General features: G+C 38.0%; 1 protein-coding gene across 18 annotated transcripts in view; it reads right to left on the minus strand.

The window, feature by feature from the left end:
- The window catches only part of LOC129718965 (peripheral plasma membrane protein CASK), a 692,936-nt gene that overhangs the window by 466,667 nt on the left and 212,373 nt on the right, over positions 1-13,896 (minus strand). The window contains exon 10 of one of the 18 annotated variants that reach the window (XM_055670250.1): positions 5,703-5,729. The exons of the other annotated variants lie outside the window; for them this stretch is intronic. Coding sequence (XP_055526225.1) covers positions 5,703-5,729 — 27 coding nt within the window. The remainder of the gene's footprint in view (positions 1-5,702; positions 5,730-13,896) is intronic. 18 annotated transcript variants of the gene reach the window in all.

The raw sequence follows: 13,896 nt of genomic DNA on the forward strand, positions 1-13,896 counted from the left end.
GTATCAACTTGAGCTTTAGAGCCAAAATTTTTAATACAAAGCTATACGAATTTTATAAGATTCGTTTCCACCGTACGACCTCCAAAAAATCTATGTTGTTTTTTGCATATATAGTTGCGACACGCTGCAAAAATGGGTTGTTGATGATAGTCTCAAACACCTTAGATTCTGCGCGCAAGAAGGAAATTCCTCTGTAGTTCACGACGTTATATTTATCTCCTTTTTTTAAAACAGAAAACATACATATTTCTTCCAAGTGACGGGAAAGCACTGTTGTTAAAACGAAGCATTAAATAGCCAAATTAGCGGTGCTGCAAAGATGCAGTCGAAGGTAAATCATTCTCTTTCCGCTTAGAGCTTTGAGAGTTCCAAAAATGTTTGAGGTTTTTGGGCAAGCTTTGCTGAGCGCCAAGAATGTGGCGAGCTTACAGATGCTTTTTGTAATGGTGATATTTGTTACTGGCAATAGCAAAAAGGCGTCTAGAATTCGATTCGCGTCCTCGGGTTGAAACTCGAATGGGCTTTAGCTCGAATGCTTTTCAGACACAACTTTTTGACAACATCAAAGGCACTTCTTAGCACCCCGTTTCATTTATTTTCAGTTGTAAAACAATGTGGAACTGGATTCTGCTTTGAAAAAGGAAATTATTTCAAAATAACTTTTTTTATTACTATAAGCAACATTTTGGCGAGTGACAGAAAAATATGAACAACTTCAATTAAATAACTTTAAGGCGCTAAAAAGTGACACTGGTATTTCACAATAGTGACACCAGCAAGATGGTTAATTTATCGTCATTTCGATTTCAGTTCTGTTGTTATTTTTTCACGCACTGCAAGCAAGCAAGGCCAGAGTCACTAACATGTCAAAACATTTTTAGTAGTGCTAAAAACATGCCTGTTAGATAACGCTTTTTACACAGATGAGGGATCCACAATCTAGCGTTGTGGATCTCAAATCACCAGTGCAGTTCGCCAATTTCCTCTACTCTGCTGGTCAGGGAGCGGGTGGTGCAGTAAAACCATACAAACAAATTATATTTGAAATCGCCGCCTGCTGCACTGCGACTTGCGCAGCTCAGCTTGCTTCTGGTCAATCCACTTTCCAGTGAATCGTCTCCTTGCAATAGTGATCGTATAGACAATGAAGACTCAATTTGTGCATGCTAGCTTCCATACGTGACTACTGAGAGTTATTTTTCCACACAAAATAGTCAATATTTTAATACATCCCTCTTAAAAAGTTCTCATTTCAATAAACAAAACGAATTAACCCTCTAGTGCCCAACGCCGCCTTTTGGCGGGCTTCAGTTAAACCCCTAAAAAGTTTCAATAAATACTTAAGAAGTGTGTATTGATTCACATTGGTTTCACCGAAGCCCGTCTAGTAATTAACTTGGGTTCTAAAAGGTTAAAGAAAAATGCAGTCTGGAGTGTAAGCCAGTATATAAGGAAAGATTTATTCGGATTAGTGACAGTCACATATAGTAGTTTCGCTATTTGGTGATATACTTTCTGTAAAATAAAAAAATAGTGGAAAATTGACCCGCTTCAATGTTTCCATTATTCCAAACTCAAATTTTCCATGATCACATTCCAAAAGCTTTAAACTAAGAGCACAACCGAGCAGTTCACAGTTGCTAAGGTTCCTAGAAATCTAGGAAAAAAACTGCTTTTAACCGTTTAGAAAAATCTCTATCACTTACACAATAACGTGTGAGGAAAAAAATCCGAACAACTTTTAAATTGGTCTACAATTTCAAGGTGCTGCACAAATCCTAGAATCCTTTTCCACAAAATGAAGATCCACTTTTATATATCTGGTAACACGACTAGTCGATTCTGTCAAGTGACGCTTGGTTGGGAATAAGGCGTGGTCGAAAGAAGATCGTCGTAAATTGATTTGCAATTTTTGTGAGCGAAATGAAGAAAAATCTATAAGTGAAGTGTTCCACTATTCACAAGATCTTGGATATAGAAAAAAAAAAAAAAAAACATTTATATACATTATTGAAAAACTCTTCGAGAATGGAAATACCTTCAAAAAAATCTGGTACCGGACGAAAATGCACTTTGCAAGAGAGCAAAGTTCGAGCGAAATTAAGGGTGGAAACGCCTGGTCGGTCGGCGTAATCATATCGTGAGCTGGGCAATAAATATCCGATTGATTAAAAAACGATGAGCTAGTATCTGCATAAAATGAGTTTAAAACTATAAATATAAGCACTATAAAAATGACAAAGTAGTGTTTTGGCCAGACCTTGCATTGTCAAACTATGCTAATGCAACTTTAGCGGATTTGCGGCAAGGCAATATCGGATTTATTCCGAAAGAAAACAATCCTCAAAATGTGCCACTGCTGCAGTCTATTGAAATTTTCCGAGCAAATTTGAAGCGAATGATCTACCATAAGGGTTATAAAGCAAAAAACGTCGATTGTTTGAGAGAAAAATCAAAAAGGAGCTCAAAACAATTGAAACATCCGGAATTCAGGAAGCTATAAAGCAAGTACCCCAGAGTATCAGGAAATCAGCGCGATGTGGAGCTGAGTTTTTCCTATGAGGTTTGTAAATGAGTTACATTACTAGAATAAACAAACAAGTATAGAAAAATAAGTTGCGCAAGTTTTTAATTTGGAATTGAAAGTTAGTTCGGATTTTTTTCCTCATACGTTGAAGTTGTATCCGGTACAGGAAAATAATGTCTTTATATTTTTGTGACAAAATAGCCATTTGTTTCAACGATAACCACTTCTATTTCATTCGACACAGCCGCCATAAAATAACATCAGTGTCGTGAACGAAACCGAACCGTGAAAATCATAAAATCTTTCTGATTGAGGCAAATCGATTATTTTGATAACATCCACAAAATGACCTGGTTTTCATCGTCCACCGAACACGAAAAACTAAACTGCATTCAACTGCTCAAATCAGGTAATGCATTCGTCGGAACACTGACTGACACGCGCTTACACACACACTCACACTCACACACACGCAACCCGGGAAGCATTCATGAGTTTCCATCTCATTTTGAATGATTTTAGTGGCGTTTGAATCCGGTCGCGGTACCTTGACGACCAGCTGAACCAGGCAACAGCCACATCCGTCACCGCACCACCTAGCAGCAGATTTTTGCCCTCCATTCGTCCGTTTAGAAAATCACACTAACAAGCTGTCCACATGGACCTCTTTGCACGGTGACCAGCAGCATGTGTATGTTGGTTGCCTTGCTTGATTCGTTGGCAACCGCAAACCTGCTTCCCGTTGCTGCTCGGCATTGAATTAAGAACGTTCACAATCGAGGAACGACGACCGGGCGCGGACAGAACCGTCGAGGCAGGAAAAGTGAATCCCTGTCGGAGGAAATTAAATATACCACAGTATAGATGATAGTATCCGGTTGTGTTTGCATCACCGCTTGCCTGCCTGCTTGCTGACAAGGGTGATGACGGTGCAACCGACCGACAGGAAGGGGATTGTAGACGGAAATGTAACCGACACGTTCGCAGGTATTTATGCAGTTAGGCTCGTTTTACCTCCCTCCCGGAGGTGGTGCTGCATTGATATGTTGAAGCTGCTGGTTGTTCTCATTATGTTGATCGCTCTAGTTGAAAGAGTCTAAATTAAATGAAGTCAGATTCTTAGCTTATTAGTTTTAATCTTATTTGGTCATAAAAATTTGTTTAAAACAAACAATTCTTCTTTCAACCCGAGCTGCTCGAATAAAGTGGGATAATCATAATATCAACATAGTTAAAAGTTACGGGCAGTATTTCAACTTGCGTTTAATATTGCTGTTATGTAGCAATATCTAAAATTAGATCTCCAAACAGCTTCGTCGTCATCACCGTTGCCGAATCCTACTCGAACGGCAGGTACACACACTGGAAAATTTGTTTCCACCTGATGCTATTCTAAACTACAACCTGGTCCGGTCCATCAGAGCCCAGCCTCTCTCATCCGGCTATGAAAAATATAAAAACAAAACTTTCAATTAGCCCTAAATGGGTATCACTCAAAGTGCCATTAGGCAGCTCCCTTGTAATCGACAACCATTATCTTAATTAGTTGACATCTCCATGCACGCAGATGATCTGGCTGGCTGTGGAGCTTTTAGAAATGAATACAACGTCGAGTTCATATTATCGCCGATATTTCTAGGGAAAGGCTGATTGAATACTGCACAGTTCTGGCGGCACTCGCAACAATGAGGCATTTGAGAAACTTTATCAATCTAAATGGCGGCATGCCGTCCTATGCTTGCCACGACATGAAATCATAGCGACTTTTTTTGCTGTTGCTATTCAATGCTGCCCACGTGGCTGCTCCGGTTGAGTGTTTTAGATGGGCACATTACCGTTAATGAGAATGGCGTAGACTCCTATGTCAGATCCGTTGACAGAATTAATAATCAAACATCCATCATCCGCAACGCTTGTTTAACCAGGCCGGAACTCGAAGCTCTCCGCACACAATGTATACTCAAGATAAGCCGTTCGCAAACCGAACCGGGAATTATAGCTGGAACGATTGATTGTATTAATCAAATTCATTCTCCCATGACGCAGCCAATGATCAATTTATTAATGAAAACCTGAGTTGAAAAACAAAGCCAATTTTCCAACCTCCGACGTTCTTTTGAAAACCCGGTCACCACCGAGAGGATGAACCGCCACAATCTGTCACTTCAAATAGCTGGAATGACTGCAAAAAAATGCTACGAAGAAGTTCAATTAGAGAAAAGAATTATTGAAAGCATCTCGAACAAATATTCAGTTCTAAATTAAGCAGATTTTTCAGATCGAGCATCCTATCCAACCTAACCAAACCCGATATATTTTGACGTCAACCGCAAGGACGTGCTCGCAAAGCTCGGTTCACCGAATTTCGCGCGTTGCATCCTTCCGAGCGCATGACGAAGGTTGCCAACTTTCGACAGCGCCAGCAGGCGCAACTTAAAAGAGGCTCAATCCATAGTTTAGCACGTTTCTCCTTCCGGACTGAATGTTGCTACACAGCATGACACCAGTAGTGACATCCGGGGCTAAATTGCGTCCAAAGTTTCCGTGACCTGGCCAAGTTTTCAACTGTTGTTAGTTTGACGACGACAGCAGCGACGATTGACATTTTTTTTTTCAGACATCTCATTTTGATAACAACTCCTTAGAATCCAAAACCCATTGGGTTTGGGAACAAACAAGGGCGCTACATGACACTGCAACCCCTGGCAGTCCTGGCGGAGGCTAATCCTTTGAAGAACAGAGCCTTCCCACGCTGGCGCTGGTAGGGCACACAGTCTGAGCCGAGGCGTCAGCAAATGAACGGGTTTTACCATCGGGACCCACCAGGGACGATGAAACAATGAACGTCAGCTTTCCGGTGAAACTTCAGAAGCTGTTCTATCGCAGGAACAATAGTCGACGTTCGGTTTGCCAACATTTCATATTCATCCGGTCAGAGTGAACGGATCGTGTTACTCTCGCCTTTTGTGCTGGTTGGGTTGCTTTCGTAACTAAAAAGGTAAAGTTGCTAAACTTTTACATTGTCGATGAGAGGTATAGTTTGTGATACCGCAAGGTATCCACTTGTGGTCGATAAAAGTGGTTCGAAGCGTGTACGTCGCCATCTAATGGGATATCGATTAAAACTGCCAGATGCATCGTACAAATCTTAAACCTAAAACGATTTGATACTCACGACTCGAAGAAGACAGTACTGCGTTACCTGAAATTAAAAGACAAATAAAGAGACCATTACAATTTTATCAGAAAAAAATTCGTTCTACTACAGTAAAAGCGTATAGAGAAAATACATTCAATTTTAAACTGCAAATGTTAATAAGTTTAAATTCAATGTATTAATGTAAAAACCGACTTTTCTAAGAAATCTGCGCAAAAAGCGACTTTTGTATATGTTGCATTTCTGATTTTCCTAATATTCTGCTCATTAGAATTTTTCGCTGTGTTTTGTTGTTTTGTTATCTAGAACTGTGGAATTTTTTATTTTCTATTTTTCTCATTGCAGGGTTTTTAATCGACTTTGGACCAGGTTGTTTCTCGGGTTTTCTGGGTTTTAAATTTTCTTGCTATCTGTTGCTTCGTTGTTTTGTTTACTTTTTTTTGTTTTTTTCTGTTCCAAAATTTTACTAGAAATTTTGAAAAAGAATTAATATATCAAAATAAACACCATTTAACTAAACAAAAAACCTAAAAATAACTCGAGAGAAGAAATTCAAAACTATTGTAAAAAAATATAGAATATTGATGACAATCGAAGTGTGAAACTGCCAAAACATAAAATGTGAGAAACAAAGAGATAACTAGAATAATAAAAAAAATTACAAGAGCGAAGCCACGATCGCAATGGACCGAAGAGAAGATTGCGATATCTCCACCTACCAACAACCAATCCGGTTACAAGAAGGATAGATTAAATCTTTGCCTACTTTAAAATCTACCTAAAAGAGAATGACTACAACTCTTTCAGTGCATTGTTTGCTTGTCTTGAGTAGAACAATTTGTTGTTTCATCTAAAAACGTCCGCTAGTAAAATTATGTTTTAGCCGACATCAATCTTATATTTGCACCCGTTTACCGACAGTATCAGGGATGAAATTACTGCTGTCTCTGCTGCTTAAATGTAACCGTCCGTCGCACCATCCGTTAGTAAAATGACTTATTCGAGCCGAAACCTAACTTTTATATAGTCATTTAGTCAAAAGAGTTTGATAATAAGGTATAATATTCTGTCGACTGTGCTAGGGAAAGCATTATTGCATCGCATGCATGCATGCAGCTCAGCTCTGATCAGTTGAAATCTGCTTTTTAACAAAGCTTGTAATCAAATTACAGTTTTCTGCAATTTTCCAATCGATTGCTGCAAGAATCAAGAAAATGCGTTGAGCAATAAGTATTTGACATCGGATACATTACTAAAAAAAGCAAAAAAAGCCTTGGTGCTACATTCCGATTTGGAACTTGACCATCTGTTTATTCATACACAGACTTCGCACCCAAATGTTCAGTGTACAGAACAATCCAACGAGCCAAGACTCGAACCTACGAAGATTGGCTTGTTAGGCCAGCATCGTACCTCGAGACCATCTGGGGCATTACTAATACATAACTTCAAATAATCAAAACTAAAAAGGCCATAGAAACATCTAGGTTTAAACCAAGATATTGAATTTTCACAGCTCTTTTTGACGTAGAATTACGTTTGGGATAAGGGGGCAAATTAAATACCAAAAACATCGAGAACGTTGAGAAAATTGTCCCATTTCAAGTGCTAATAACTCAGTCATTTCTCAACCAATTTCCCGTAATTTTGTAGCAATCGATAGAAATAATACTAATCTCCAACAAACTGCAACAAATTGTGAGAATAACCATTATAATGTTGAAAAATGTAGAGCCTTGTTTTAAACGTAATTTTCTAATCGACACCAGAGGCCATTATGAAATTCAAAATGACAAACAAACAACCTTGAAAATGACCAAATACCGTCCAATACGAATCCAATTCAAGAAACAGGATGATACAGAGAAGCCAAAAATTGATCCCAGACGCCATTGCGAAATCCAAAAGCAACTTCCAGCTTCGGGAAAACAACCTAACATAGCCAAATTCGGGTATTTCCGGAATCAAAATGATGACTCCAGATACTAAAAATCAACACCAGACTCCTTTTAAAGTTCAAGATGGTGACTTACAGTTCCTGGAGAACAGCATGAAATTACCAAATACCACAAAATTTTAAATCCATGATTGCAGTGTTGCCATTTTTACTCTCAATTATTTCTCAACAAATATTTTTTTCTATTAAAAGTTATGGGTTTATCTCTCTTCCATTTTTATTTCTCTTCTTTTGTTGCTATTTAGTTTTAAATTGTTTTATCCTACGATAATAAGAAATTGAAAATAATTTTATTTAAATTTTCTCTTTATAATGGAATGAACAAATATGAAAAAGAAAATGAAAAATAACAACATACGTAACAACAATTTGCTTACTTTTTCATTCAGTTTTGCGTGTTTCCATTAGTTTAAACGTTGTTGACAGCTAGAAGTCGTTCTCATAAGGATGGAATCGATACTTGAACATACACACGTTTTCAATATTTTCGTAAGGCTCTAAAATCATTGATTGAATCAATTGAACGGAGAAACAACTCTGGCAACACTACTTCAAGAAAGGGAAGATATTTTTGGATTGCTTAATAACGTTGTTAAGACATTTTCTAAAATAAATGATTGTTTGACAAAAAAAATTGAGAAATTTAAAACTAGTTTCGTAAAAATGGTATATCTCGATATTGGCTCACATTACCTCGGGGTGATAGATGTTTCTTGCGTGAAATTTTCCAAGGAACACGATGAAATTATCAAATTTAGAATAAAAGTGGCTGCATTTGCCGAAAATGTTAATTCAGTTTTCAAATACACAAATAATCTATCTAGTAACACTTCCAGTCAAAAATTTTATTTTTTCTGGATTCCTTGGTTTATTTTCTTTAAAAATTATCTATCAGTATTTTGCGGACGTATTACGTCTATGAATTGTAAGAAAAAGGAAAAAGAGACTTTGAGCCAAATCCGCGATGGTCATGCTTTTTCGTATGTGTATTTCCGTAATCGTGATGATGTAAAAAGGTCGGAAATCGATCTCATATACCATTTCTACATCAAATATGGTGGCATCTGGTTGCTGGAAAACAGCCTAAAACGGTGGAATACCACCTAATATGAGTATTTCCGGTACCGGGAGGATATCCATAGGCCATTAATCAATCTTAGTTACCACTTTTATTAAATTTAGAGCCACAAGGTTATTCTATTTGTGTCGGATAAAAGTTTTAGACAATAAATGAAAGAAAACAAAAATTTTCTCAAAAAAATTCTCTTAAAAAGTTAATATTTTAGGCATTCATTTTTTCATGAAAGCAACGAGATGTTACCTTAAAAATGTTGGTTTGTAAAAAAAAGTGAAGCTTGAGAATATTGGAGAAAAAGGGAAGTCAAGAGAGAGAGAGAGAGAGAGAGAGAGAGAGAGAGAGTAACATAAACCAATGATTATTATGTAACAAAATTGGATTGCAAGAACAGTGATGGTGCGCCTACGCCATTCATTCTCAAAACGGGTTGCATTGTATATTGCAACGAGAGAAGAGGAGACAACATCGTAAAAAAATGATTGTTTTCCTGCTATCGTTAGCGATACCGCTTACCATGCAACGCACATGCTGCTCATATCGTATAAATTTTGGTAAATTTTTTTGAATCGCAAAATGTTAGCCGAAGATTTTTTACCGGCCAAACAAACCGTTTTGATTCTAGAAATATTTTAATTATTGATATGCATTCGGCACAATAGATTTGATCCATATGTCAGCACAAAATTTTCTGCGCTACCGGGAAATTCAACTTTGGTAGTATTTCCAGAGTCGCCTATTGATAATGAAATTAGTTTAAGAGCCAAACCGTTGTTTTTGTCGGTACAGTGTCTTCGGAAAAGTTGTATACAATAATTTTGTCCTCGGAAAAAAAGTAAACGCTGTGATATTTTTTTTTTAATTTTAATTTTTTCATTTCTTCGCGTTCAAAAAACTATTAATGTTTAGCTAACATTGAATAGTTTTCGAAGAAAAAAATTCAAACTTGCCATATACACAACACACCCAACACAGGCAACAAACGAGTTGATTTCGACAGACTTAACACAGCTTACGCAGCAGTTCTATCAAGTATCGTGCCCAACACAAACACTCCAGCCAATTAGTTCTTTCTCTGTTTTTTCAATCTCCCCACCAACAACATCGATTTCCTACCCCTCTCAAATCCAAACTACTACCCATCAGTTCCAATCTGCCATCGCAATAGGTCCACAGCAAACAGAGTTGAATGCTAATTTTAAATTTTGGTTTTTCGAAAATAATTTTATATAAAAAAAATTTTGCTACCACCAAAACTATAGAATGTACCCAAAATCGCCCCAATCAGTGTTGACGATAAGCTTTAAAAAGCATCTTGACAAGGAACGAACAAATAATATGTAAGTCACAGACACAATAACCACAGACAATCAGCTAGACTATAACTATTTGTAAAACTATGTTAAAAGCCTCTAATCATGTAATAAATCCCCGAAGTTTCACCTGAAGATGTCACTGACCAGTGACGAAACGTCGGATAGTATAAAATAAGTCGTTCCAAAATTTGTTTGTTGCTGCTCAGCCGAATGTATAACATAAGTACACTACATCGCAACAGTCGAAAACTCAGCAAAATTCAGAGCTTCAAATTTCAAGTAAATGTGCATCTCTTGAGATTTCGAATTTATAATAATATTTTTGTTTTTTTTTTCTCCCTTTTTTGCTTTAATTTTATTCTGCGGTGTATACACTACCCACCATAAATTTGAAATTACATTACTAAAAATTGCAATACCCAGTTTGAATATTGCAGCACCTCGAAAAGTTTAGTATCACTCAAAATGAGGACAACGTAACAGCCTAGAGAATTTTAGTCTTCAGCAAAGTTGTTCTGGAGCTCAAATGAGGTTTGGAGTTGACGGACAGTATGGTTTGGAATTCAGCCGCAGTGTGGCGCAGGAGTTTATGTAGTTTTGAGTATTTTGAACCTATTTTATTTCGAGAATCACTCCATTCAGAGGGTTACGATCTTCAGCAAAGTTGTTCAGAAGGTAGAGGGCGGTAAAGGTTCGAATATTTCGAAGTTTAGCAGCTACGTATATAGCGCTAGTGTTCATGTTGTTTCGTATTTTGAATATGATTTATCAGATGAATAAAACCATTGAAAAATGTGTTCCGTAGAAAAGGGCTTTCAGTTGATAAACAGTTTAGTAAGGACTTTAACTCAGGCTTGTAAACGGTCGATCGAAGACGATCATCAGAGTGAAAAGTGGCTCTACTGTGATCGTTTACAAGCCTGCTTCAACTTCCTCGTGGCGCTAGTGTGGATGTATGTAAGAGTATTTTGAACTAAATTTATCTCGTGAATTGAACCACTTAGTAAGCTGCCGTCTTCAGGAAAGTTGTTCAGAAAGTAAAGGGCTTTCGGCACGTTAATAGCTTAGTACAGTGCCCTGCCACGACATGGAGCTAGCTCGCATGTAGTTTTCAGCAGGTACTTTTTTCGTGAATTCAACCGCTCAGAAAGTTGCTGTCTTCAGTAAAGTCAGGGGAGGTCAGGGGATTTTGGCTCATGAACAGTTTGTAACAGTGCTAGTATGCGTTTAGATTCTAGTATTATTAACTTAATTTATCTCCAGAATCCAACTACCTAGAAAGTTGGAATATTCAGGAGCTCAGCAATTAAAATTTCTCAGAAGGCATTAGGCCATTTTTTCTATCTATTGATCTTTTGGGCAATACGTATTTGCGAAGAAATTTTTCTGCTGGCACTGACCGAGGACTGTGATATTCTAGAAATTAAAATCACGGGAAAGTTTAATTCAAAACACAACGTATTGCGTTCACACTGATGCCACGTAACGGTATCATTTCGTACTAAACACCAACTAGAAGACCCTAGACCGAACAAGTTTGCTGAAGACCGCAACTTTCTAGGAGATTAGAATCGCGAGAAAACTTGAGGTCAAAATACTACGAGTTTTGTGCTCACTAGCCACTAGTGCCACATAGCAGCAGACTTCTGCACTAAGTAGTTAATGACCCAAAACCCTCTCTGAATCTTCTGAACAAGTTTGCTAAACATCGTAACTTTCTAGGAAGTCGAAATCACGAAGATCACAATACAAAAAATTGCACGAGGCCTTCATAATGATAGAATTCCGTACTACACTATCCACCAATCAGCAGTCCTTGACCTTCTGAACAACTTTGCTGAAGACCGCAGTTTTCAATAGAGCGATAAGTTCAGGTCAAAATATGAAGAATTGAGTACACACAAGCACCACATAGCAGTGGAATATCGAACTTAACTGTCCATCAGAAGCCCTTGACCTTCTGAACAACTTTGCTCAAGACCGCAGTTCGAAATCAGGTCAGAAACCCAAGATATCTGCCTATTGCAGGTGATGCTAAAGTTCTCGGGGGGGTGCTGCAAAGCGATTCCAAATCCTCCTTTGACTTTTCTGAATTTGTAGATTATTTTTACTTTTGGGGCCATCTAAATACCACGTGGATAGATTTTGAACGTTTTTGACCCCCCCCCCCCCCTACCCCCGTGGACAACTGCTCATATAAATTTTAAAAATGTTGTATGGACCGTGGACATTACGCATAACTCCCACACCCCCTCCCCCCCTGAGCTGTCCACGAGGTATGTGGATGGCCCCTTTGTATTTCCCTATTTTTTTTTGTTTTTCTGATTAAAAAGGTTTCTGTATTTCTTTATTTTCTGTTTACTGAAAATTTCGCTTTTCTAGTTTCTGCTTCACTTTCTTTTCTAGTTTTTGCTCTTTTGAATTTTGTTTTCTATCATTCTGAATTTCTATTTTCTTTTGTATGATCTTTTGACGTAGGATAACGTTTACGGCAACACCAATAGGGTCCACATTAGAAGACCGAAAATATCAAGAACGTCACGAAAATTGTCCACTTTCAAATGCTCATTATTCAAATGCGTCCACCAGAATGCAGAAAACTGTGATTTTGTGATGCTAACAATTGTACTGCTGAATAATGTAGAGCCTTATTAAGCGCATGTTTCTACCAAACAGAGCTGAAACGAGGCCTGCTTCCCCAGTACAACCAACGCTAAAAAGTATTCAAATGATTTGATTGTATAACTGATTTGTTGTTGTCTACTCGCTCTAGTCCACTAAGACCCATCTACCGGAAGTTCAACTCTCAGTAGTCACGTATAAAATTATACTAAGGCAGAAATTCAGTCTTCAGTATACTCGATTACTGCAGCAAGGGGACGGTTGACTTACTGAGAACTGGCCAGACACGCGACCGGCAGAGCAGCAGCCTGATTTGGCGTAGCAAGGCTAAGCAGGTGACTTAAACGTTCCACAGCGAACGGACCAACCTACAGACCGCAGCACTGCATAGCATTGCTGAACATGTCCGGACATGTGAGTAATATTGCCCGGATTTGTCGCGTCGCGATTTCTTTTTCTTTCATTGCACTTTCTTGTTTCTACTTTTCTAGATTTTAACAATCCTTTTCACATTTCTGTTTTCTTTCTGTCGCTGGTATTCTGTTCACAGATTTTCAGGTGAAGTTTGTCACCTGGATTGCTGAATTTTAAATTTTCATGTTTGCCTGGTTAACGATTTTATGTGTTTTTAATAATCGGGTTTTATATTTTGTCACATCGTGCGTCGCATTTTTATGTAACGACCCTGTAACCACAAACCACATTAATTTCACCAAGACCATTTTTGTGAACACATAAATCACGTAATCATTTCTTTCAGTGGATCTGCGATTTATTATGACCACCTCCAACCGCAACATTGCCACATATAAATTTTTCACGCAAATCGCCTGGTCATTGCATTTCGTAACTTCATTTAAATCGAGTATTAATATTGCACAACGATGCAAACCACATTCTGCACCGCAACTCAGCGTCATCGCCGCAATAATCCACTGCTCGAAGCGCTATCAAAACCACTTCGGTCGTACAAACCCCACTTCTGATAATTATGTTCACATTTCCTGTTTGCGACACGATGAGCCAGAACTGGACTGTTTATTAAATCCTGGTAATATAGTGTCAAATCAATTTAGGGAAATTTTCCAGCAGCTGGAATATTAGAGATTTTTAGCTGTCCAAAACTTCGCTTGTAAAATTTTAATTGCATCCCCTCATGATCCTTCGTATCAAGCTACGATTCGAGATCAACTAAATGTATAGGACGCATGACAATTCCACAGCTTTTATCTCACCTCGACG

The sequence above is a fragment of the Wyeomyia smithii genome, chromosome 1 (genome assembly GCF_029784165.1).
Source record: "Wyeomyia smithii strain HCP4-BCI-WySm-NY-G18 chromosome 1, ASM2978416v1, whole genome shotgun sequence".
NCBI classification, from domain to species: Eukaryota; Metazoa; Arthropoda; class Insecta; order Diptera; family Culicidae; genus Wyeomyia; species Wyeomyia smithii.